This window comes from Tinamus guttatus, unplaced genomic scaffold (assembly GCF_059628265.1).
Source record: "Tinamus guttatus ecotype Peru unplaced genomic scaffold, ASM5962826v1 Tinamus_guttatus_pri_ptg000001l, whole genome shotgun sequence".
NCBI classification, from domain to species: domain Eukaryota; kingdom Metazoa; phylum Chordata; class Aves; order Tinamiformes; family Tinamidae; genus Tinamus; species Tinamus guttatus.
Window position 1 is genome coordinate 1 of NW_028288535.1, and position 26,671 is coordinate 26,671.

The window sequence follows — 26,671 nt, forward strand, 5'->3', positions numbered from 1 at the left end:
GAGGACGATTACGGGGGAAAAAAAGGGAGTATACGGGCGTAGGACTGAATTCTTTGGTTTTAAGGTCTCTCCGTAAACGCGCATCCATCCTGCAAGGCTCCACGCGCATCAAAGCATCCCTGTGCAAAACATGGACCCAAGTGACTCACTCGCCACGGCGTCGCAGGAAGGCCCTGGTTGAACCCAGGTTTTACGCAGCCTGATCATGCACTTCCACTCCGAAAACGTTGTCATTCACATCTCTCATCTGCCGCTCCGACCGTAACGATGCTCTTGCTCTCACACACACAAAAAGATTTATAAACCTGTCTTTTTCTCTTTTTTTTCCTTTTTTTTTTTTTTCCTAAAAAGGTCTCATCCAAAGATCTGGATAATAAATTATTAGCGTTTCCTAAGAAACTGTTTGTTTTGTTTTGTTTTGTTTTTTCCTTTTTCTTTCTTTCTTTCTTTCTTGCGTGCCTTATTAAGCTGTCCGAAGCTCCTGGCGGGAGTAAGTGGCTTCTCTAGCTTGCACCACTCTCTTCCCCCCATGCGGATGCTGTCGAAGGAGGGGAACCAAAGGAAAGGGGGACCTGCACCAATGAAAGGAGAAGGAAAGCCCCCGGCTCGAGAAGCCCTGACCCCTCCCCGCACCGCTGGGAGGAAGAGGAGGAGGAGGAGGAATGCTGTGTAACACTTCAATTGTTTGTAAACGCTGAGGCTCTAAGGCTGACAGTGATATGGGAAGGATGGACCGGGAGTCTTCCCTCCCCGGCAGTTCGGGAAGGGGCCGGCGCCGGCTTCGTCCTCCCACTCGTCCCTCCGCGCCGTCCTCCTGGACCGAGGAGCATCATTAGCAGTCGCCTCTCCTCTGTGGCCATGACTACCAGCATCTCGCTCTTGCCCATCTCTTCTAAGGCACTGGCCAAGGTGTTGAGGTCACCATCATCTTGGTGCTTGGCTTCCCATAAGTCCAGGATCACCCCGGTGGGGCTGGCTTTGGTAGCAAAGTAGTTGAGATACCTGCAGAGAAGGGAGAGAGAGAAGATCCCGGTTGGCATGAATTTCCATGAGTCATGACCCAAATGCCAGGGGTAGGCAGAGATGGACGCCATGGAAGCGCTCCATCAAGCCTAGGCCTCAGGGAAAAGCGCTGTTGTCTGCCAGGATGGTGTCGGAGCAGACACAGAGGCTCGCTGTCCTTTGCAGGAACGCACCGATCCATGGAAAGCTTCTGGGCGAGAAGTCTCCAGTCGTTTCCCCTGGAGTTGGGAGCATCCAGGCTGTTGCAGATCTTCTGCCGGATGGAGAGGGGGATTTTGAAGGCGTAGGGTCCCACCTGGGTGGTCACAGCACTGCTGTGGTGCGAATGCAGGCCATCGAAGGTGTTGGCATTCTGCGAGGGGAAAGACGAGGTGAGATGTCATCAGCTTGGAGGAGTGCTGAGGAGAGGCTGTTTCTTCACTCCCCCAAGCATTCTTGGCCAACAACCAACATCCATGCTAGACGTGGTCTCCTGGGCATGAGGATACCTACACGGACCATGCTCCTGGAGCAAAGCACAGCCGCGTGGCCGTACCTTCCTCCTTGGCTCACCTCTCCGAGTGTGACGTGGAGCTGGAAAATCTGCCCTTCCCCTTCCACCTGCCGCACGCAGATCTTGCAGGTGAGCTCGCAGGAGGCCTGGCTGTACCTCTCCAGGGTGAAGGTGCAGTGCAGGGCTCGCTGGCTGCCGCTCCAGATGTGGTAGAAGGGGATTTCCTGCGCACCAAACCCTCACCTCAGCCAAGCCTTGCAAACGCAGCGGGGGCTCTCCAGAGAAATCCCAACTCCTCCCAGCCACACCGCGTTAGTAATAGGCTTGGAGCCCTCCTTTCCTGGCTGCTCCAGCCCTCGGCTCCTCACCTGGTACTTGGCCAGCAGCTTGCTCCGCCACAGCGAGTGGGGGATGTCATGGATGGAGAGGCGCAGGTTGTGGTAGCTGTGCTTGAACGGCAGGGGCTTGGGCTCCTCCAGCAGGTAGCCGCCCAGCGTCTTCTCCAGCTCCAGCACCTCCTGCAGGGCAGAGGGAACTGTGAGATGCAGGACCTGGGTCACTGTGGGAGATGCGCAGGCTGGTTTGCTCCTTTCTCCTGTTGCATTGGACTGCGCTGTCCCCCCAAGCCAGGTCTATTCCTGCCTCATCCAGCACCAGTGACAACAAGTGCTACAAGCCCTGTGAAGGCCCCCATCTACCCAAGGAAACACAGAATCATTATGGTTGGAAAAGACCTTCAAGATCACGGAGATCATCAAAGAGAACCCAGAGCCCTGCTGTATCCAATTCTAACACCACGGTAGCTTGCGTTCTCCTTGTCAGGTCACGCCTTGAGCTTTTGTGACTTGGTAGTCACCAGAAAGCCACGCTCTCTGCTGCGACATTACCTTCAGTGCATCTGGCGTGTCCTCCAAGCAGTAGACTTTGAGGCTGTACTCCAGGGAGGTGCAGACGGTGGGGGCAAAGATAGCCAGCTGGAGCCTCTTGATGGCTGAGCGGGAGTAGGGCTCTCCCACGAAGGCATAGGTGCCAAGCTGGTCTAGCAAGACGTGGCAAGACTTCGCTTCCAGCTGGCAGTAACAGGGAGTGTTGAGGGTCTCCTCATCCAGGGTCACAACTTCCTACAGGTAGAGACATCCAGGTAAGACTCCGTGCTGGCCCTTTGCCCAGGGTGATCCCAGAGGTTATGCATCCAAATGTGCTCCCCCCAGGGCATCTTTTATGGAGCTCCATCCCCCAGCAGCCCCACGCCCAGCACCTGCAGGAGGAGCCTGCATCCCTGCTGCACATCCCGCGATGGCCGTGCATTCCCGCTCCGAGCTAGGATGCCGCCTTACCTCCCAGGTGCCCTGGTGGGACTGCGTCTTCAGCTGGAAGAGCCAGTCCGAGGAGCTGACGTCGGCACAGTGGGGAATGGTGAGCACGACAGGGCGGCACAGGAGCAGGCCCGTGGGCCCACAGGTCACCGCAGGGCTCAGAGCCGTGGTCTGACGGCCTTCAGTGGGCAAGCTGGGGAGAGAGGGCAGCCGTTGGCCACAGGGATGGCAGCAGGTGCCAAGGAGCATGGGCAAGCACAGGGAAGGACTGGGGAAGGGGGTCCCAGATGAGGCCCACCACCAGCGAGGCAGGCCAGCTGGGTGGGATGGCAAGGGGCTGAGCTGTGGCTTGACGCTGCCGCCGAGGGGCCCGGCACATGGCGCGCAGGACTCACAGGGCGCTCTCCGCCTTGCTGAGGACCAGGTACATCTCGTAGAATTTGCCCTGAGGAATGGCCCCGTGTGGCACCAGCAGGCTCACCCCTAGCACAGCACACAGACAAGCCGTTAGCCACGATGAATCCAGCCTCCTGCTCCACATTGCTCCGTCCAGCTTTGGATGTGCGGGATGGAGCCAAGGGCCTGTCACCCAGCCACCAGATCTCCCCACCTCCCCTACCAACCAACCACCAGATCTCCCCACTGCCCCTACCAAGCAGCCATCAGGTCTACCCTCATCCCATACGAACCAGCCATCAGGTCTACCTTCATCCCATCCCAAACAACCATCAGTCTACCCTCCTCCCTTACCACCCAGCCACCAGTTCTGCCCTCCTCCCTTACTAAGGGACCACCAGGTCTACCCCTTCTTTGGGCCAGGCCTTACCTGTGCCTGGGATACTGAGCCTCCCTCCCAGATAGCCAAAGGTGCCACTGGCACTGTTGCCGTGCTCCCGGGGCAGGCTGAGGAACTGTTGGGAGCCCAAGGTCTTGCTCCGCACGTTGCCAAAGTTGTCTCTGGCGCTCTCGCCCAGGTACACGCCCGTGGCCGGGACCCCTCCAAGCAGGTCTGTGGCTTCGTGGAGCCCCGTCGAGGAGGAGGCCGTGGAGGAGTTGTACACTTTGATCTTGAGGCTGGGCAGTGGGTCGAGCAGGGGCGAGTTGGTCATGGGGATCTTGTCGGAGGAGTCCTGCAGGGCGTACATGGGGCCGCGGTACATCCCCGCACTGGCCGTCAGGTCTGGCTGCATCGAGGGGTGCAGCAGCTGCGGGTTGTCTGCAGGGACAGCAGGGGGACAGACGTTGGGCGATGGCATTAGCAAAGAGGAGGGGAGATGAAATCACTCCGCTTAACTACGAGGCAAACCTGGGCAGACTTCATCAAAAAAACAATTCCCCTTCTGCTTGTTCCATCTTGTACCCTATCCATCTGGATGATCACACCACCCTTGGGGGACATATGTAGACTCTCTTCTTACCATGCCTGGAGGTCTTGAAGTTGACCGGGTGAAAGCCGCTGGTCAGAGCAGCTGACGAGTCCGTGATGTCCGTGTCGAAATCCCGGCACCTCCTCCGGTACACCACCACACCGACAGCCATGAGGATCACCACAAAGACAAAAACGGCCACCACCAGCCCGGCGTACAGGGCCACATCACCTGTGGCCTCCAGCACTGGAAGAAGAGAGAAAGACAGAGAGAGCATTAGAAGCGCCAGCGCAGCCCCATTCGTGCACGCCAGCGCGCTCACCAACTGCACACACCAGCCTGAGGGAAGCACTTGTGCCGGGTCTGCTGGAAACACCACAGTGGGATGTTAGAGGATGCAGAGCAGAGCTAGACAGAGAGGAGAGTGAAGCCCCCAAGCGCTGGAGAACACCTGGCCACACGAGCGCAAGCAGCACGAACATTAAGCTTTTGCAGCAAGAATCTGCAGACCACTCTAGCTCACGTGCGTGAGCTACACATCCACCCACAGAGATCATCCAGGCTATATCCACCTCCACGAGGCAGACCCAGGGTGCCCTGCACGCTGCCAAGGGGCAAAGCGTCACGTCTACAGCGAGTGGCAGTGTCTGAACGTGCTCACTCGCACCGCTCGGCCCGTCCCTTCCTCTTGTTCCCCCTTCACGCTCTCCAGCATCTCTCTGTTTCTATGGTTTCATGCTCGAGTGCAACCCTGGCCTCAGCCTCGCGATCATGACCAAGTTCAGACTATTTCGCTTCCAGCGTGGATTTACTCTAAGGGAGAACTCGCGCCAGCTTTGCCAAGCAGCTCACAAGCTATTCCAAGCCAGCGCCTTCTCTCTGCTTGCTGAGCAGGGGACTCACCCTCTACATCAGCCTGTTTGGAGGCCAAAAATGCCAGAAACGGTTTGGGAGAACCAGGCCCTGATGCCTCCAGGGATGTCTAACTTGGGGAAGATGAGGGTAACTCAGCAGGGCGTTCTGGGGGAGCAACGGGCAGATGTCCACAAGTGGGAGCAGGTTTCCCAGCTGGCATTCAAGGGCATCCAGCAGCCCTGGAGGGACTCGTGGCCTCTCGAGCATAAGGCACGGTTTAACACACAGAAAAGCTCAGGGGCAGGTTTCGGCTGCCTGCTCTCCTTCCCCAGGACCCAAGGGAGGATGAACCCTACCAGGGATGAAATGAGATGAAACAAAACCAAAGCAATGCATCCCAACGAAAGAGAATGGCCATGAAATGAGGACTTACGGTGGCTTTTGGGTTCGCTTAGAACTCTTTTATCTGTTAGGGAAAACAAAGTTAGAAAACAAGCAGTGAAAATGGTGATGGTGGGATGGAAACGAAGCGAAACGAAACGAAAACGAGCTCGAGCGGGGCGCCGGCGGGACGCGGTGCTGCACGACAGCGGAGCGCGCCTTCGCCCCGAGCGCGGCACTCACTGTGCGCGCAGAGCCCGTCTGTGCAGTTCTTGGAGTCGAGCAGGCCGCCGGCGCAGTCCTTGCCGCCGTTGCGCGGCACCGGCGCAGCGCACTCGCGGCTGCGCCAGTGGGTGCACTCCGTGCTGCACGCCGACCACTTGCTCCACTCCGTCCACGCGCCGTCCACTGCGGGAGAATCATGGAATCACAGAATGCTTAAGGTTGGAAGGGACCTCTAGAGGTCATCTAGTCCAACCCCCCTGCACACGCAGGGTCACCTAGAGTACGTGGCACAGGACTGCATCGAAGGCAGTTTTGAAGATCTCCAGAGAAGGAGACTCCACAACGTCTCTGGGCAGCCTGTGCCAATGCTCTGGCACCCTTAGCATCAAGAAAGTTTTCCTTAAGTTCCTGTGGAACTTCTGGTGTTTCAGTTTGTGGCCATTTCCTCTAGTTCTGTCGGTGGCCACCCGTGAAAAGAGGCCAGCACCATCCTCCTCGCTGCCTCCCCTGAGGCGTGTGAGAGAGCGCGCCCGGCTTCATGCCCACTCCTCAGCACCACCAGCCCCATGGCGCCAAGAGTCCATCCTACCTGGGCACAGCGTGGTGCAGGTGATCTTCTGGAAGGGCTGCCCATCGCAGAAGGAGCCGCCGTTGAGCGGGGCCGGGTTGGTGCAGGTGCGCGTGCGCTTCTGCCAGCCCCGGCCGCAGCGGTTGTTGCAAGGAGACCACTCAGACCAGGTGGACCAGCCGCCGTTCACTAAAGGGGAGGATGGAGAGGGTCAACACACAGAGCGACGCCTCACGCCAGAGCCACGCGGACAAGAGAGCCCGTTCCAGCAGGGAAGGTTGCGGATGGGGCTAAGTCTACGATCCCTCTGTCCTCACTTCTTCGCTGACACCCTGGAATGATCCAACCCCATCACAAGGACATCATGAGGCTCCTCCACATGCCACGCACCCCGTGCGCAAGACGGTCAATCTCAAGCCTGCTTAGGGCTTTTTTTTTTTTTTTCTCCACTCTACAGATGTTTTTTGGTTCTCAAAAGCTTCTGGCAGCACCAAGGCTGGATGTAGACCGTACCATAGACGATGACTGCGGCCGTGGTGCTCCGGCGCTTGGCCACGATATTCTTGGCCATGCAGGTGTAGTTAGCGGTGTCCAAGAGCCGGGCCTGCTTAATGATGAGGTTGTGGTCGATGGTGATGAGGAAGTTGGTGTCCTGGCTCGGATCAATGACATCCTCATTCCTCAGCCACTCCACCTGCCAACAAAGAGGAGGACATGGGGACATGGGGCAAGGTGCAGGGGGCCAAGGCTAAATGACAGAGCGATCCCCGGGTTTCTGGGCCGTGGTGGGAAGGACACTCACCTCCGCCTGCGGCACCCCCTCGGGCGGACGGCACTGCAGCAGGACCTCTTGCTCCAGCGGCACCTCCTTGCCCAGCGGCTCCTGGTCAAAGTTCTTCCTCAGGTCTGCGGAGGAGAAAACCAGCGGTCACTCCGCAAAACCTTGGTAGGATGGAGCGAGCCTCTCCACAGGAGCAGGGCTATTCCCCAGGAATAACACAGTTTTCCCATGCCTCCCGGAATCACTAGATGGTGCTGCAAGCCTCCGTGAGGGCTTCCAGCCCTGCTCGGCCGCACGGGAAGCCGATTGCTCGCGGCAGGACCGAGGAGGATGCTTACACGCTATGCGGACGTACGCCCGGCGGCTCTTGGTGGTGCCCGCGGCGCTCCAGGCCACGCACTGGCACCAGTAATCCTCCAAGCCGAAGAGCTCCTCCACCTGCTGCCGGGACACCTCGATGTGCACCTCCCGCACCAGCGTCCCTGCGAGGGACAGAGCGTGAGACGCTTCACGCCGGGGGCATCCCAAGCCCGAGCAGTGCCGGGACAAGGGACGGGGAAGGGACACGCGTCCGCTTCCTCCCCGCAACCACCCTATTTCCAACGCGCCTCCCGAGAACGGCCGGGGCGGCGCTCACCGGTGAGCTCGTCCAGGCTCTCGGTGGTGACGTGGTCGTTCTGGTTGACCCACTCGCCGTTGCACTTGAAGTAGATCTGCGTGGCGGGGTTGGCGCGGCAGGCGAGCGCCACGGGCTTGTTCTTCACGATGTAGGCGTCCCGCGGCTCCAGCGAGAAGCGCGGCAGCGGTTCCGCCGGCGCCGACGGGAAGGAGTCGGGGAGCACGTCGCGGTATTCCAGCCCTGCGGCGGGACGGGAGACGTGGCATGAGCCTCATCCCTCCGCATCCGTTCATCCCTCCCTTGCTCGGATGGCGGCATCTCGGGAGGGGTCAGGAAATACGGAGCCAAGCGTGCCAAGGAAGCACGAGGAGCGCTTGGATCCTTCCCATTGCACAGGGACGTGGAGCAGCTTCCAGGCCGGTACCCGTGAGCATCGCCAAGTGGGATGCAGGCAAGGCCAAACAGTAACAGTGCTGCCCGTTTTAATCCCGAGGGATTATCCGCAGCATCTGCTCCCCGCGAGCTCCCTGCAGATGTTCACAGCCGGCGCATCCCACTCGCGCGGTGGTGACAACCTGTGGCCCTGACCAGCACGAGGACGCCCTGTTCCCGCGTTATCCAAGGAAAGCGGCCCCTTTCCAAGGCGTCCAGCCCGCGGGGCGACTGCACCGGGCCGAGCGCGGCGGGAAAGCGTCAAAATCCTCTCCCCGCTGCCGTTATCCCAGCAAACACATGCGGGATTAGGGCAGCATTAGCGGCCGAGCCGCTCGCATCCCTCCCCGCCGGGTCGTGTCGCGGCGGCGCCGCGTGAGGATTAAGCGCGCGGGCAGCAGCGCCGTCCCCGCGGGCGGCTGGTGCAAACGCGGCTCTCGCTCGCGCGCCGCAGAGCCCACTGCCTCCCAAGCATCACTCTGAGCGGACGCGATAACTACAGGGACTTTATTTATTTGCTTTGGCTCAGAAAAGGGGGAAAAACCGAGCGTGCTACGTTTCGGTTGCAAGGAGAGGAGTCATTTCTGCAAGGGGGAAGAAAAGCAGGGAACAGACGGGGACTTGTTGCCCCACAAAGTGCAAGAAATCACTAGTTATCACTCACCGTGTTGGTACAACACCTGCACGTCCATCAAAGGACCAACTACACAACAACAAAAAAAAAAGGCACCAGAAAAAAAGGCTCATCCTGCCCTAAACTGCCCTGGAGTTCAGCGGAGGGGGGAGGAACCATCACGAGACCTGCTGGGTAAGACCCAGTTTTTACTCAACTATCTTTAAAGCTGCCCTTAATCTTCCAGATTTGTTGCTCCGATCAGAGAGGAGAAAAAAAAAAAAAACACAACGTGCAAAGGCTGAAAACATTTTTTCCGCTGTCCTTTCTCTGCCCTTTTCTTCCCTTCTCGTTTTACAGCGACAACGGGGGACACGCGGGGAGAAGGCGAGGGGGAGGGGGAAGAGGGATGGAAAGAGGTTTAAGGCATAAAAAAAGGAAAGGAGAAATAATCCCTGCTGCCTTTGAATACCAAATATTAAGATTTTTTTCTCCCTGCCCCCTGCGCTTCGGCGTTTTATCCTCGCCCACGAAAGGAGAAAAGCATCGGGAAGGCATCGGCTTAGAGGGAACGGTTTCCTCGCCCCCCTTCCCTTCCTTGGGATTTAATCCTCGTGCTGTGGAGCTGCAGGTGGGGAGCCGTGACACGAGCGGGTCAGTGCTCAGCCCAGCACTATGTATCTATATAGAAATACAAATAGAAGAACTGACCAGGGCTGGCATCCAGCCCTCGGCGCTGGTTTTCCAGGCGCGTTTTCCCTCTGCTCGGGCGCCAGCGCGAGCTGGGACAGCCGCGCACCCAGAGCACCTTCCTGTCCCACCATTGAGAACTTCCACCTTTTGAGAGCTCTTTTCTTCCCCGATCTGCCGGCGGCACCGCGCCGAGCGAGCCCTTCCACCTTTTCTTCTGCCCCGTTTCTCCTTCCTCCCTTTGTTCCCGGACACAAAACCCACTGGTGTCCACGGAAAACCCAGGAGCAGGTTTTGCCAGGCAAACGGTACCACCAAGCGCACCTGCCTGGGATCAGCACCCGCATCCTGAGCTTATGGGGACAGATGCCAGGACAGAGGGACATGCAGGAGTCCTTAGCTCTCTGCGGACCAGGATGCTGCTCCCTGGTCTCTACATTGACTTTAGGGAGCCAATATAACCCTGGAGGGACCGGGGAGCCTCCTCTCCTTCGGCATTGCCATACGTTGCATCACTGCCAGGGCCTCCCGGGGGAGATTCCGGCTGCTCCATCCTCCCTGCTCCAGGCGGAGGGGAGCATCCAAGCGAGGCAGCCGAGGAGGGCAGGCAACACGACGGAGACTTCCTCCCAGAGCCGGCCGGGATATTCCCACCGTGTCTCCAAGCGGACTCCGTCTCCGGGAGGAAAATGCCCGGTGGCCCGTGGAGAAAAGACGTCATGTGGGAAAAGCAGCCGTCGACAAAAGCGGCGTGCGAGCGCGCGGGGCCGCGGCGAGACAATAGTGAATAGAGCGCGGATTATGTATCCTGAGCTCGCGGCCCCATGGGAACGGCGTTAGAAAAGCCTTTTTTTATTATTATATTTTGCTCGCCGGCCAAAACAAACAAGTACATAAAGGGCCGAACGTGGAGGAGCCAGGCAGGAAGCGGGGAACATCTGGGAAACATCTGGCCTCAGCTCTCCCGCGCGCCCGGGTACCTGCTCCCGGCTGCGTGCACGAGACGCCACGTCCATGCCCTAAGCATCGCTTATTCCAGTCAAGCCCCCCCAAAAAATGGGGGCTTTTACGTTTATAAACATAAGAAGGTTATTTGCCTCTTTCGGTGCGCAAGGAAATCACATCCAAGGGAAGCAGTAAAGGCCCAAATGGCACTGGGATTAGGGAGAAGGACACTCTTGTGCACGGGGTGTCCCATCTCCTGGGAAGAAAAACGATCTCTCAAACATAGTTATCCTTTCCACGAGGGGATGGACCACTTTTCTTCCCTACGCTGGTCCAGCAGCCGCAGGAAGCCATAAAAAACGATCGCGCTGCAGCTCGTTCCCCTTCTCTTTCTCCAACTTTTTCATCTCCTGGCGGCGGTCATTTCTTTTTAATGCTCGCCCCGAGGAACGCCATCAAATATTAACGCGGGACAGTTCGGAGAAATCGCGCCGGAAACTAGAGGCTCCACATGATCCCGAGTGGAAGCGCAATCCCGCTCATCCATCTCCGCGCCGGTGCCTCTTAGCGCATGGTCAGTCGAGGAGGAGGAGGATGAATGAGCCTCTTCTCTCCTTATCAGCAGCCCGGGGCTCTGGCGGGGCGGCTGCTGATAAGGGCAGCGGTGCCGGCGCCAGGCGGGATCCTTATCTGCCGCTGGGCAGGAATGCGGCCCCCGGGACCCCCAGCGCGGGATGCGCGCGGGCGAAGGCGAGGGAGGTCAGCCGGCTCTCCGGAGCCATCCGTCCAGCCCGGCCGGGCAGCCTTCGCTCCCTGCCTTGCAACCAGTTCTGGGGTATTTCAAAATAACAAAGGAAAATAAATGGACGGAAAAAGGGGAAAACGGGGGGTGATGAAGTGGCCGAGGGCAGCCCTATGCCACGTGCGGCACCGTGGGTGCCCAGGCAATGCCAAGGCAGGTATTGACTTGCCTAATTAGCGAGCAGCCTAATTTAAAACCAAGGCACTCGCCTTCTTTATTTGCTGGCGGCGGCAGCGCCATCGCCTCCGGTGGGACGGGAAGGTCCCGGGGAACAAACCGCCCCGGGGTTTTTAGTGTCATCCCACAACAAGTGCCCCCTGGTTCCTCTCTGGGGAAGGGAAAGGTTGGGGGGGATAAATTAAATTTAAAAAAAAGCAAGGGGGAGCACAAGCCTGCGGCTCCCACAGGCGTTACAGCGGGCCTGCAGAAGTAGCATCCCGTTTCCCTTGTCACCTCCATGCCACCAGGATACAAAAAATAAGGGAAAAAGGAGGGGAGAAAGGCTGCCAATAAACTCTCCTTAAGAAAACGTCATCATCCAGGCTGATTAAAAGAGCCCGAGTGTGGCTGCTTCTCATTATAGGCCCAGGTAGAGCTTGGGGCCAGCCCTGTAAGTTGTATTTCACTTTTTCCAGCTCCGAGACTCCTGACCGACACCATCCCAGGCTTTGCTTTAAGAAGCCTCAACAAGCAAACACGAAGGAGAAAAAAAAAATTAAAAAACCCCACGCTATTAGCTGAAAAAAGAGGAAGAAAACCTATTACTGCAACCCTGCACGTCCCCAGGGCTTTAGGAGTGAGAACTCTCCCGTAATTCAGGGAACTGAGTCAAGGCCTTCCTAAATAAGCATTCGTGAAGTTTAATTACTCCAAAAATAATAATAATAATGATGCCTAATGCCTCTTTGGGCATGCAGGAGCAGTTTCCCCCAGCTCTCCAGCTAACGCTCTGCATTTCTCGCTCCTCCACGTGGGCAAAATTCCTGCTGTTCCTGCCCAAACGCACGGAGTGGAGCGTCTCCGTGGCCAGGCTTGCCCGAAACACCAAGGGGCTTCTCCACGGCCACATCCCGGGGCCTCCTTTTAGTTCTTTGCTCCCAAATTATGGGAATTTGCCCCGTCCTGGGAAGAAGAGGGACCCTGAGCTCAGCAGCACAGCCCGAGTGACTGGCGCAGCCAGCAATGATCTCAGCCGGGAAGCATCGCAAGGGGCAGTCCCATTCCCAGCAGCTTGAAAAATAGAGGATTTCTCCTTTTTTTTTTCTCCCCCCCTCCTTTTCCTTCCCTTTTAACCCAAGCAGATGCCACCTCCCCACATCCCTGCTGTACCCTGAGCCAACGGCCTCGCTGGCGAGCGCAGACGTGACCCGTCCCGGCGGCGGCGCGCGGGGCCGGTCCCGACACGCCGGCGCGGCCCGCGCGCGTTCGGGCCGACTACAAAGCGAGTCGCCCCGGTTTGCATAACCAGTCCGGCCCGGCGTCGCCTTTCAAAGCCCGGCTTAGTCACCGCGCCGAACCCAGCCCTCGCCGCTGCCCAAATCTGGAAAAGCGAGATCCAAAAGCCAGCGCAACTTCTTTTTTTATTACTACTACTATTATTATTTTTATTCCTTGTGTTATTGTATAAATGTTAGGGCCCTAATGCTACACCTCAAGCTTGCACAGACGCCCGCCTACCTGCTTTTAAAGCTGCTCTTTACGGGTTGCAACCCCGGAGCTGAAGGCCAGGGATAACACGCGCGGCAGCGGCGGCTCCTTCCATGCAAAACCGGGAGCCCCAGGTTATCCCCGCATGGTATTTTTAACATTCACAACCCACGCAGACGCCTCTACCAGCATTTCTTGCTTTGCCACTACAGAAACAGCAGCACAAAACCTCCCCTCTCGAGCAGGGATCTATTTCGTGCGGACACACCAATAAAAATAACTAAAAATGGAGGAATTGCAAAAAAAAAAAAGGGGAGCGGACGCTTGGCCTCAGGTCAATGACTATTTTTAATTGCAGGGCAGTTGCGTTTCAGCTCGCCCCCGCGCCACCCGGCCCAAGGAGGGGGTGGCGGGCGCTCCGGAATAGCTCCGATCCCGCACGAGAAAACACAGCAGCGCCAGCCAGCAGCTGGCAAAAACACCCGGCCCGCTGGCTCCTCCGGGTATTTTCACCACGGGGATGGGTATTTTCGCCTCAGGGTCCTTCAGGGGACGCGTCCTCCCAAAAGCTGCCACTTGGACACTGCCACAGAGGGAGGTGACAGGAAGGCCCGGATCCGAGTCCTTTTTGGCTTCTTGCCTTCTCTCGAGCCCGGCTTCTTGCTGGGTTGGCAGCGGTGAGGAAAAACAAGTCGGAGAAAAAGAAAGAAAAATAGAAACCAAGCTGGATTCCTCCCCCAAGTGCCACTTCCAAGGGAGTCTGCCTTCTTAAAAGTGGTATTTTTCCATTTCTCTGCTTTTCTCCACCCTCCCCCCTCCCAAAAAAAAGTTACTTCTTCCTGCCATCATCACGTGGAGAAACCTGCACCTAAAAAAAGACGCTGTAACTAAGACGCCAAAGGACGAGGGCAGGGAGGGGAAGGGGTGGGAGCAGCAGAAGCAACAGGTCTCACGGGTGTCCCCAGGGCCACCTCCTTGAGCGGGGTCAGAAACTCCAGTCCAAGGAAGCACTGGGAGCAGGACGGGGAGCCCTGGGAGAAGCGGGGGCCTCGGGAAAGGGGGTCCCCCCCTTTTTTTGCATGCAACCTGCACCTCGCAACGTGCATCGTTTCCCAATGCTCCCCGCAGCCGGCACGGGAGGGACAGGCACCCTCGGGAGCTCGTGTGACGAGTTGTTTTCTTATCGAGCAGCTCGGGAGGGAAGGAGCTCGCGTTGGAGCCCCCATTCCCGCAGCAAAGGAGGGGGAAACGCATCAAATACAAGGATGAGCACATATTCCAAACATTCCAAAGAGGAGTCCAGCTCCAAGCATCGCTCCTCTCCCTATTGCAAAATAACACAGCAAATAACAGAGAGCACCTCTGTTATTAAATATAATGATTTCTCGCTCTGCGACGTCCCTCCCTCCTTAATGCCAGGCGGGGACGTCTCTCTCCCGAGCCATCACCCTCGCTCCGCTCACACAAATAAGGTTTTCCTGCTCTTTTTCCACCACCACCCCCCCCAGCTGGCGAGCGGCGCTGCCACGGCGTCCGCTCCGCTGGGAAGTGAATGAGGCCATTGCCGTTCCCGGTTTGCGGAGCACACTGGAGCTTTGTACTGCGAAGGCGGAAAGAAGGAAAGAAAGAAAATATATATATTAATCCAACTAGAAAACAACCTCCCTTCCCAAAATTCCTCCTCGCCTTAATTGCACTTCAGAAGCGAGGGCTTGGCTCATTTTCCTAGGGAAGCGGCTTGTCAGGAGATGCCTTGAACTGCCAGCGCAACAAAATCCCCGGCTCGGCGCGGCTCCGCGGCGCCTTCGCGGCCCTGTCACATGTCCCCGGGCCACGGGCAAGCGGCTCCGGAGAGCTCGAGTCCGGAGCGACAGCCCCTTCCAAACTCCGGAGCCGGCAAACTTTGCGGGTCTTGGCTAGGGCGGAGGATGCGTTATTTACCCGGGTGTAAAGAGCCCCAAACGAAGGCGGTGTTAACGAGTCGCAGAGGAAAACACGGCGGTTTGACGGCAGCAGCCCGAACGCGACAGCGGGACGGATGCTCCTCCACGGGCATCGCCGCGGCCGAGCGCCCGCGCAGGAAACTTCGGAAAAACCCTCGGAAAACACCGCTTGGCTCCTCAACCCAGCGGTAGGTCGGGTTGTGAAAACGCCCCCGGCCCAACGCCGGGCTGAAAAAAATAAACGGGGCGTTTGGGGAGAGCGGAGATCCCGGAACGACCCCCGACGGGGCAGGGGCGGCGGCGCGGGACGGCCCCTACCTGCGGCGCGGAGCGGCGCGACGAGGGCGAGGAGCGGCGGGAGGAAGGCGAGCAGCGGCGGCAGGAGGGCGAGCGGCGGCGGCAGGAGGGCGAGCGGCGGCGGCGGCAGGAGGGCTGCGGCGCGGCGCGGCATGGCGGGGCCCGCGGAGCCGGCGAGCGCGGATCCTGCGCGCCCGCCTCGCCGCTCTGCCCGGCGCCGCGCGGGGAGGAGCGCAGCGCCGCGGCGCCGCCCCCGGCGCCTGTCGCGAGTTGCGCCCGGCCTCAGCCCGCTCCTCCCACCGGCCCCGCCGCGCGCTTTGGCGGCGGAGGGGGCTCGTTTGCCCTGGCCTCCCCCGCCGCATCCATCCATCCATCCATCCATGCTCCCCCGGGCTGCGGGGTGTTAAACGTGCAGTGGCGACAACCCCCCCAGAGCGCAACAACCCGGGCTGGCAACAGCCCGAAAGCGCAACCGGCCGCTCTGCAATGGGGACCAAGCGGCGCAAGGGGGAGCTCGGGACCGAGCGGAGCAGCGCGGACCCCCCCCGGACCCTTCCCCCCAACCCCCGGCATCGACATTCACCGCCCCCCACCTGCCATCCCCGAAAAACGGCGCCGTTTGGGCACTTTGTCCCCTTCTGGCCACTTTGTCCCCTCTCCTATTAACGATGCTGCTGCCGGAGGGATGGGGAACGGGCTGTTAATGTGTTCCCCGCCCGCCGCCACCCTGGAGCCGGGATGGGGAGCCGAGTTGCAACGCGAAGCCGCGGAAGCCAAATCAGACAGAGCAGAAATAAGGAAAGCGAAAGGAAAACGAAAGGAACGGCCCAAAAAAGAAACCCGGGCCAAGCATCACAAGCAGAGGGGGAGGAGGGCTCCCTGCTCCTGCAGCCACCTATTCGAGGCTATATATAGGTACATACATCCATATATATATATATATGTATATACACACATCTATATCTCCTGTCACAAACAATCGGCAAAATTCACTTGTTTGCCAACTTTGAGGAGTCAGGCTGTGTTTTTCCACTGAACGAGCACCTCTAACTCGGGCTGCCTTTAAAACTCAGCAAGGCCAAGGAAAGGCAGCAAAAACTGCTCCCTTCCATGCAGGTTAAGACAAAACCAGCCCCAACCAGCACCTCTTAAATGGTTAAAATAGCCTGGGAACGGGTAACTACTTTTAATTGCGGGCAGCTGCTCTGCTCCTCTGAGACAGGGCAGTGGGGGTGAAGAAGCCCTCACTGTAATTACAGGCTGCTCTTCATTATCCTCAGCCCTGGTGGGACCAGGCGGCGGTTTTGGCATCCTGCTGTGGGTCCTGTGTTCAGAGCAGAACGCCGGGGTCCTCCCGTGGAACACGGTGCCACCGTGATCCGACCTGGAAATCGGCGGGGCTGCGTGGGTTAAGCTCAGTGCTGTTTAACTCGCTGTCTGGAATTCAAAACATGAATTAAAGCCATGCAAATTGAGGGTTAGCCTACCGCAATTTTGCAATTCGGGGAACGTAGTGCGTGACAAAGTGCCATTAAGCGCAGGGGCTGCTTTTCTCTCCAGGTATTTACGCGATTCCCCCTGCTTTTCCTCCCCACGCTTTTCCAGTGTGTGCGGTGAGCTGCCCGGGCCTCAGCCCTCCAGGGCTGCCTTGGAGGGGAAGAGCCGCTTGCTCTCCGGGTACATCCCTGGGTGCCGGGCTAGGGAAAGCACTCCGCTTCCTACCGCATTTCTTCCCTGCGAGATGAGCAGGGGTCGAGTGTTGTCACTTGGATACACCCGGAGCCTCTGGAGGGGCTGCGGAGGCTCCCTGGCCGCCAGCGTCACCTCCGTAATTTATCGTCCGCGAGGTGCAATAACTATCCATAATTCACCAGCAATAATGTCCTACAAGCTCAAGCCGGCAATTTAGCATCCTGGGCCAGCCTCGCGGCACGGCCGGGGTCTCTTTCTCTACTGTTTGCTTGTCACTTTGCCACCGATCTAATGGCCATCGATAATAGTTGAGTAAGAATTGATGGAGAGATGGATTTAATTAACCCCAGTGTCAGCCGCCGCTGTCTGTTTGCGTTAATGGAGCGGCCCCCGGGAGAGGAAAAACGTAACGTTTTGCCCAAAAGGTGCTCCCTGCTCCAGGCTTGTCCCAGGCCTTGGAAAGATGCTGCTTTGGTGAGAAATTTGCCTTCCTGTTTTGCTCATCCCAGCCCCAGACACAAAATGCCTTTGCCAAGGACATCTCTGCAGCCCTGCCAGGGACGCTGAGGGTCGGGGCAGGGGAGGGACAAAAAAGAAAAAAGCCAAAAAAACAGGATTTAATTTTGAAGATCCAGCTAGCCTTATAGCTTTTCAACCTCAGGAGCAGGTGAGCTGATAATAAAATAAACTGCCCAGGGAGGAAATGAATATTGGGTTTTGTTCCAAGCGGATGAGTTCAGCCAGAGTCTGGAAAAGGGGGGGGATGGCAGGACTTGCTCCGTGACAAACGTACTTTGACAGCCGGGATGACAGAGTTACGAGCGAGGAGGAGGCCTCGCCGGGTGTCATTCCTCTTGTTTTCCCGGCTGTAGCCCGGCCCAGGTGACCATGTGTCACCGCCCGGCACAGAGGAACATCCTCCGCCGAGTGACAGGGACATCCCCGGTGCGACAGGGGCATCCGCCAGCCGGACGGGTCTCAGAGCTTGGGTGATGCGGGATTCATAAAGCCCCTTTCCGAGCGGGATGCAGGGCTCAGGAAACGGCCTGCGCAGTCACCGTCTCCAGAAATTTATATATATCCCTGTAGCATTTGTCCGTGACCGTCTCCTGCAGACCTTTCCCACCCAGCCTGATGTTTATGCCCAGGCTGGCCTTGGGAGAGAGGAATCCATCCGTCAGGGCATTTGGGGTAATTAACGGGAATAAAGAGGGATAATTAACGAGAATGAAAAGAAACAAGCCCAGGCAGCTTCTGCTGTCCTGCTCGCTCCCGTCTGCTCCCACCGACCTGCTCCGTGCTATTACTCATGGCCCCAACGTCTGCCCAGATGGAGGAATCCGGAGCGGCGATGCGGATGCGCCGCTGGATATTGCCATGGCCACGGACCCGCTCTCCGGCCCCGTCCTTGAAATCCAGCTGAAGAAAAATACGGAAAAAAAAATAAACAATTTTAATAATGTCACCAAAAGCAGATAGGGGTATAAAATCCCATTAAGAGCTGGAGTGGCCCTCGCCACGGGAAGTGCTCCGGCTCTTTTCCCTCTCCACCGCTCGCTCCCTCTTCAACCCCCTGAAAGGTAACCTTTAAAAACCCCGCGGCAGCGCGATACTTAAACCTCTGGCATTTACCTTTGCTTCACTCTGGCTTTTATTCCCTTCGAGGGGAGCAGGGCTTTTATGCTCCAAGAGCACAAGTTGTTTTTTCCCCTGTCCGTGGTTGTTTTTTTTCCCGCCCGCGCAGGCAGGGATTTTTGTGGCCAGCATCGCTCTGTGGGATGGGAAACTTTCTTTGTGCTGGAGATGACTTTCTGCTCCTGGGACTGGCACCAAGACATCTTTTTTTCTCCCCTCAAAAGCCCTGGTTACGTTCCCTGCGCCCAATTTTCTGCTTGCGGTGCTGCCGGAGCGGCCCTTCCCGCGACATTTTGCTTCCTAAAATGGGATGCGACAGCTTCGAGTTAATAAGTCCAGGAGGAATACGGATAAGATATACGGTGTCACGACGTGTTGTTAAAATAACAGGTGAGCTGGGCCATTTGGAGAGCTTAATGGGCCCCAGTTTTAAAAATATCCGTGCTCCACTTCATGTGACGGATAACAAATCTATGGAAGATATGGATTTTCCTGCACGGGCCCTGCGCCGGACTCCAATTGCAGCACTTTCCCCAGGGGATGTTTTTTTCCTTAGGCTGGGCAAAAATAAACGCGGGTCCTCAGCCCTGGGCAGGCTTAAAGGCTGTGGGAAGGAGAGCGGGCGCGAGCGGGCGCTGCCAGCACCGGCGAACCAAACCCGGGGCTCCCGCTGAATTATGACTCACAATTTATAAACCATTACGTGCAATGGATTTCGACTCTATTTATTGCAATGCGACTGCTAGCAGTTCAGGAATCAATTTAGCAGACGCAGAGGGAAAGGCGGGAATTATTAATACGTTTTCTATAAGCGCCGTAGCTCATCCTTGCCCCGTAAATAACCGCGAGCTCTCTGCTTGCTCATGGCTCCTTTATGGACACCGGATCAAGGGGAAGGTCCTGGATTCTCCTTGGTGCTCCCCAAAGGAAATCCTGAGCGGAGCGCGCTGGCCTGGCGACCCGATGGGGCGCACAAGGTCTTGAGGACGGTGCTGAGCGCGCACGCGTGCCTCCTCCGTGAACGTGGACGGGTTTCGAGCTAAGGGCATGGAAGAAACGCTTGAGCGCCCAACTCCAGCGACAACAGCGCCCGATCCTCTGCAGGCACAGCACGAAGCGCTGCGCGGGAAGGGACCGCGTATTCCAAGCTCATCCCGGGGCTACGCAGAGCAGCGACTCACGGGCCCGTTACTGCGGGAAATTAGGGCATCTGTCACAAAAGGTTTGACAACATCGGCTCTTCCACTTTGGAGATCGGCAACCATATGGCACGCTCCAAATGGAGAGGGTTTCTCTCCAAATTAAGGAACTGAATGAAAAAGGAGGAGATTAAAAGAGCTGAAGTGGAAGCGTTTCTTACAGGATGACCTTTTCAAGGTTTCTCCTGTAACAGAGGGAAGAAAAGCGACTTCTATTTTTGAAAGAAAAACTGAGTTTCTCAGATGTTCCCATGATTCCCGATCCCAGGGCTTTGAAAAAGCAAAGAGACACCAAGAAGATACCAGGAATGAAGCCCACCTGACGCATTCATGTTAAGAAATCAGCTTTTTCCTCAACTCTTCTGCACCTTCCTTTGGTCTCCTCTTACGCAAACCACCCAAACAAGGAGCACTTCCCAGGCCTCAACGGAGGTGCAAATGGAGGCGAGCAAGTTCACAGGTGACTATTTTAATGGAGACTCAATAGAGCAGATTAAATCTAATGGTACTCGCTGCTCCTGGGCTCTGTTTTCCCTCAGAGTGATGCCTTGCATTAGGCTTAGCTGGTCCGGGAAGACACGGATAGCCAGGAAAGAGTCGCATCAGTTACATCACTTAAAAAAATACATAGAGAGACCCTGAGTGCGAGCAGTTATCAAATCTGGTCTCCTCACTCTCACTCCTCTTCCTGTCTCAGAGCAGGAGACAAAGGGAGCGGGAAGCACTATTTATTATATCATTTTGCTTTTTCTAAACACAATCAACCTTTTTCTTGGCATTTCATCAAAGATAAATAGCCTGATCTTGCTTCCATTACTGGGGAAGGGAAAAAAATCCCTTTGGCTTCTCCCGCTGCAATGTGAAATCTCCCAGACTATCAGCACCGGGTGATGGTTTTAAGAGATTTCTCCCCATCTTCTTCCCTGTCCTTTTTCCTGAAGGCGCCTGGTTTAAAGGTACTAGAGTGACAAAGATGATGAAGGGACTGGAGCATCTATCGTATGAGGAAAGACTGAGCGAGCTGGGCCTGTTTAGCCTGGAGAAGAGAAGATTGAGAGGAGATTTGATCAAAATGTTCAAGTTCCTGAGGGGTGAATGTAGGGAGGATGGGGCCAGGCTCTTCTCAGTGGTGGCCGGTGACAGGACAAGGGGTAATGAGTGCAAATTGAAACACAGGAAGCTCCATCTCCATGTGAGGAAGAATTTCTTTCCTGTGAGAGTGACAGAGCCCTGGCACAGGCTGCGCAGAGAGGCTGTGGAGTCTCCTTCTCTGAAGATCTTCCAAACCTGCCTGGATGCCACCCACTCTGGGTGTCCCTGCTGGAGCAGGGGGTTGGACTAGATGATCTCTAGAGGTCCCTTCCAATCTCAACCATTCTGAGATTCCGTGAAAACAGTATTTATCCGGGAATCAGCCTCCCTCCCCATTTGCTGGTGCAGCGGTTCCTTGGGTGGGACATCCACATCCTGTAGGACATGGATTTGGGACGAGAAGGGAAACGAAGAGGTAGGGGAGGAAGGAGGAGGTGAGATTCCCTCTTTCCCTTTGCTTATAAAGAATTTTCAGGATGGATTCAATTGCCAGGGTATGGACTAGCCACTTTCAATTACAACTACGGGTGAATAAAAGTGCCGAAACCCCTGCTTTTAATTAAAAGACATTCTCAGTTCCCACCTAAGACACAAGAGCAACAACAGAGGTTATTAGAAGCAATATCAGTCTAATCCGATCTGATCTGATCTGCGTAGTTACCAGGCCTAGCTAACTATTGGTATTGATTTTATTACTAATATCACTGTCGCAATAAGAAATCAACCATGGCACATAGTTTTGGCTCATTCCTCACGCTGTTCATTTGGTTGGCTTCAGCTCAGCCCAATAATATTTTTCCCCTTGAAATCCATTTCCACGTTTCTCTCTCAGGTCTTATCTCCTTCTCCTTCTTCACCTCCTGCTGCCCTCTCATCCTCCCCACCTCACATCTTCTCTCTCCTTCTGTTGTCTCTCCTCTCTCTTGGGCTGCCCCCTGCCCTCCACAAAACAACTTCAAGAGAGATCAAAGCCCACGCATGAATTTTCCTAGTCTGAATTCAGCCAAGGAAGCTTCCAGCAGATATGAGTCAGCAAGGCAAGACAGAGCCGCTGGTCACTGAGAGAAACTGCCAGGAATTTGAGGAGGATGAATCACCCTCCAAGATGGGCTAGAACCTCTCAGCCTTTCTCCTCTTCATCATTCAGCCTTTCTCCTCTTCATCATTCAGCATCATTTTTTTCAGGACCTGAGTGAGGTGTATAACACAGGAATGTTCTTGCACCTCTCCACAAAAACTAAGTTGGATCCGAACACATTTGGTGCTAGACACAACCCCTTATTTGGGCCACGTGCAATGGGCAGAGTGGGTGCCAGTTGCCACGTGTTGCAGCACGTAGAGACTGACTTTGCTCCCAGAGAGTTCTGTTTAACTCAGAGTTAATGGAGGTTTACTTGCAAAGCTGATGGTTATCTCTGACACCTCTTCCTTGCTCGCTCAAGAAAATAAAAGCTCGTGCTGCTCCCAGGCTCTGGAAAAGCCCATGTAATGGACACACTCTTTGCAAAGCACATCTCAGCCAACAGTGAGTCAGGTGTATCAACCCGAGGGTCCTGGGACAACAACCCAACTCCTCATTGCTCTTGGGTCAGCAGCCCTACTCCTGATTGCTCTGCCATCAGCCCCTTCACACACGAGCAACAAATCACAGTGTCATCACCTCAGCATTGGAAGCACCCTGAGGACTCAAACCAGTTTATTTTGTTGTTTTGTTTCCCGACATCTCAGACTTGTTTGGGTCCTGCCACCGGCCATCGCTAGCGTTGCTCCTTCTCACACAAGAGGCAAACAGCAAGAAAAAGTCACACGTACAACGTATAAACACAGAAAAGCAGCAATTCAGCCGTGAACACGAAGCTTAAGGATACCGCTTCTCACTCCCCAAAATATTAACTTAGTATTTGTGCACGCTCAGCTCCTTCTTGTGTACAGCTGACAAGAGCCTTGCCAAGGCATCGCCAGAGGCACCAACACTTCCATTCTCACTCAGCAGCTCCTGCACACAGAGGGGTCCTTTCAAATGGATGAATGCTTTCATTTTCGTCTTCAAGCGCAAGGACTTCCTCCACGGGGTGATGTTTTGCTAGAGGAAATGATTTGAAAGCAGAGATACACTTGTGATTTGATATAGCTCTTCAGGAATTCCTTGTAAAGTCAAAGGAGAGACAAGTTCTCACTTTGCAGGGTTACCCAAGTCTCATTTGAATTCCTCAGAGCTTTGTGGGATTTTTTTTTTTTTTAAAGACAGGGAGTGAGCCAATAAAAAGCAGATACTCTTTCACAAGGCATTTGGTCATTTCTGCTCTGAGGTGGAACAGCAGCAGAAGAGTCTTCCTTGGGGTACCTTGGCCCCAGACCAGCGCGACGCAAACCCACCAGCTCCCTTCTATCGGTGACATCCTTATTTTTGGCCATGGATGCTTCCCTTGATGAGCCTTGAAGGAGGACAGTGTTGTTTCTCTCCTCAGCCATGTCCCGCTTTCACTCCAGTGGTGCACTGAATCGCAGAGCTTTGTATTTTCCTGTCAATATCCCAGTCGGATTCTACCTCCATATATTTAATTTGAGACGAGTGCTGCAGGACCTCTTTTGTTAGTTGGATACCTCGTGCACATGGCTATTATTTCTTTCATAAAAATCAATAAGGGCTTAGGAACAACAACCACCAATAATAACAGAACATCTCTCTCCGTGTCTTTGTGCCGCAACATGCCAAACCACTCAGAAAAGCAGTAGACAACAGTCCAAGCAGAAGAGGAGGAAATTAGTTGCTTCCAAGCCAGATCTGGTCTACCAGCCCTTGGAAAGTCTTCTAGCCATGAAGGAGAGTTGCGTGGAATTGTGGAGAATTCTCTCAATTCCTTTGCCTGATGATGTATATATAGATAGAAAAAAAAAAAACAAGAGAAGCTTAAGAGCACCACTTTGAAAGCCATAGGCAAATTCCCGCTCTTGAAGTGTTTTTTGGACCTGGACAAGATGCAAGGACACGTGCCCTTGAGGTTTTCTTCCCTGCTTTGAAGCAGGAAGGATTTTTCCCATTGTTCACCTAGAGGAAACAGCAAAAGCAGTAGGAGCTGAAACAACCCAAGATCTCCTAAACCTACGTTCACATCAGACTGAGCTCTTCTTCCCAAAAATAAACCTCTCCCAGGGGACCCCTCACCCAGACTACAACCTGTGCTGCACATTTCTCAGGTTGCATCTGGGTTAAAGAAAATATCTAACATTCTAATACTGCTCCTTTAAAGGTTAATATATTCCCAGCTGTAGCTCCGAGCTGAGGTTTCAGCCCAGGAACAATCATGCTGTGGCAGAGAAAGTATCGAGTAGACGACCTAGGTCTCTTCCATCTCTAATTTTTATGCATGTGTGACTCCTGTTTCATTTCTTTCCTTTTCCGGTTCACCCGTCCAAGGCGATATAAGACTCAGGCTAAACACAGCTGAGGTCTTATCTGTACCACAGCTATTACACACGTAACATCAGCACATGCCGGAGGACCCATGATCTTCCACTGTTTTTTCTTTGCACATTGAGGAGCTACTACAAGAAGACGCATTCAGCAAACAGCTCTTCAAACCATTTAAGGTTTCCTACAGTATCCCAAGCCAGAAAGCTTTGGCAGGTGCTTGAAAATATAGAAAAATCAAGCATCAAAAGGGTGAAAAACCCCCAAACCCCTGTGGTTCTGCCCCGGAGAGTCTGACATCTCACTCTGCAAGGGGGCAATGCAATCGCTCACAAAACCCACTGATTAAGGGATTACCATTAATTATCACCGTGGCCCTGCCTGGGCCGCCTGTGATACGGTATCTTCCCATCGCCAGGAAGGAACAGACGGATCCCAAAGCCTAGGGAAAAGACGCAGGTGTAAGAAGGAGAGGAGAAGATGGCTCACAGAAGCGGCATGGGAGGAGATGGAGGGAAGGAGAAGGTGGTATCCACCACCTCCTTGCTTACTCCGGGGGTCATAGCTCTGCTTTCCATCAGGTAGCGAGACGGTCACCTCTACTTCTCTGGCACGGCAGAAATTGCTATTTTTGAGGTCACATATTTGCTAATTTGCAACCTCTCCCAGCCTTTGGGAGAGCTAGGGACTGAGAACGTCACAGTGACTGATGACACTGCATCGTCCCTGTCCCCTGGTGCCCAGCTAGCGATGCTTAGGATCACCTTGACTTCCGGAGATGAGTGTCCTTGGGTCAGTGGAATGTCCTGTTGTCAAGAGCCACGAGCTCTTGAAGACCTTCCAAACGGGAACATGTGGAGATCCCAGGCCTCATCAGCATGACCTCTATATGCCACAAAAAATACCGCAAACATCCCAAGCTGCTCACCAGGTATCACACAAATATCCCAAATATCAGGCATCTTAGGCATAATTTGCAAGTGTGTTCCCAAACCTAAAAGCCCTGCATCTCAGTGCACCTCCATATGCGCAGTGTTGGTGGGGAAGGTCCTACAAGGGCCACGTGGGATTTGCTGGGGGCAACGTAGGGGTAAGCCATGGGATAATCCGCCACACCGAGACAGGTCCTTTTTCCCGGAGGGGCCGCAGCCGCAAATTAGGTAGTCACTTTGCATTATTTCCACCGAGTTAACTCCCAACGCCGCCGCCGCGACGCCTCCGTCCCGGAGCGGGGACGGTGGCACCGAGCTGTCCCCGGCAGATGCGGCCCCTCCACCCAAATCAAAGCGGCCTCTGGGGGCAGGGGCGAATTTTTAATGGCACAAAGTGGGGGAAATTCATTACCCTGATAAGGACCCAGAGCTGCTGCTTCGAGCTTCAGACGGGGACAGTCCCTAGAGAAATTTCACCGTGTTTGAGCTAATCTTCTTATAAACATTCTTTTTTTTTTATTTTATTTTATCCGACATGTGTCAAACAGGCCTGCTAAGCCTATTGCATCTGCAGGGAGGTTGGAGTTTTCTGTTTTTTTTTTTTTTCTGTTCTTCCCTCCCTTCCTCCCCCACCACCTTTTTCTTTTTTTTGGCTCTTCTGGACATTTCTCCATCACTGAGGCCAGAGCCATTTTTGAGCAAGAGGAAAATCAGGAAACTCAGGCGGTATCTGCTTGAACCCTGCCCTCTAGCTAAGTGCAATCACACCCCAGAATCAGCATCGTGGTGTTTTCAGAGCCAGATTGTTTAAAAAAAAAAAAAATCCGTTTTTTGGAGAAAACATCCCCACTCAACGGGCGATTGGAAATAAGGAAGGGGTAAGGGACCTTCATGCACGGACATGCACATGCACGTACGCTCTGGAGACTTAGCTACAGGAAAATCGATGCGAGCTTATCAGCCCGCAGCAGAGTCACGACAATTAAACCTTTCCCCCGCCACCGTCATATATTGAATTCGGGTTGTGATGTTTGTCTCACCTATGCACTGGGAGAGCCGAGAAGCATCTGAGCCAGCCTCTTATAAAGAAAAGAGTTGTCACTAAAGCATGGGTCAGCCCAAATTATTTCCACGGATAACCACTGCTTCTCGTACCCTTAAAAAAACACGGGGGAATGTCTGTCTCGGTGTCCTGACTGGGGACCAGAAAAAAGGGCAGGTAGTAGTATGTACACAGCAATAGGAAAGCTCTAAGAAAGCTATTCCTGGGTTATTTTTAGCAGAGTCAGAAGAAAAGTGACTGGAAATAATCCATGAAAGCGAGCTTTCACCTTGATTTTCAGGCTCTGGAGATTTCGATAGCCTTGATAGCAATCACAACTTTACCAAAGGCAGAGAAAACGCTGAGTGATACCGAGAGCATAAATCGAGCCCTTCCTCTCTTCCCGCTTCATGTTAAACACCCAGCAAACGGTGGACTCTCTTTTGGTCCTTTAACCATTCTCGCAGGTATTTTAATCTCTCTGTATTAATGTTGGCAGCAACTGTCATTTCCTTGTCTTCTGACCCCACCAGGTTCTTCCCAAGTGTCCCAGATGCCAAAGGTCCCAGCACAGACCACTGGTGGCCGCACTCAACCCCCAATGACATGAAGGAGAAGTGAATTTGGGCAATGCTGTAGAGTGATGTTGGGCTAACGCATCAACTGCAAA

The 26,671-nt window shown here is 55.0% G+C and overlaps 1 protein-coding gene across 1 annotated transcript; it reads right to left on the minus strand.

Moving 5' to 3' along the window:
• Window positions 1-820: 820 nt before the first annotated feature.
• On the minus strand, window positions 821-11,350 carry LOC104576249 (netrin receptor UNC5B-b; the record flags this gene model as incomplete). Its single annotated transcript, XM_088522536.1, has 18 exons — window positions 11,320-11,350; window positions 8,725-8,763; window positions 7,647-7,898; window positions 7,348-7,491; window positions 7,031-7,134; window positions 6,742-6,922; window positions 6,250-6,417; window positions 5,679-5,843; window positions 5,488-5,520; window positions 4,251-4,445; window positions 3,659-4,048; window positions 3,228-3,315; window positions 2,854-3,025; window positions 2,404-2,637; window positions 1,885-2,034; window positions 1,576-1,740; window positions 1,197-1,375; window positions 821-1,002 (listed from the first exon to the last, which is right to left on the minus strand). Coding segments are annotated over exons 1-18 (2,872 nt in total), but the record flags the coding sequence as incomplete, so codon positions are not given.
• Between the last annotated feature and the right edge of the window lie 15,321 nt (window positions 11,351-26,671).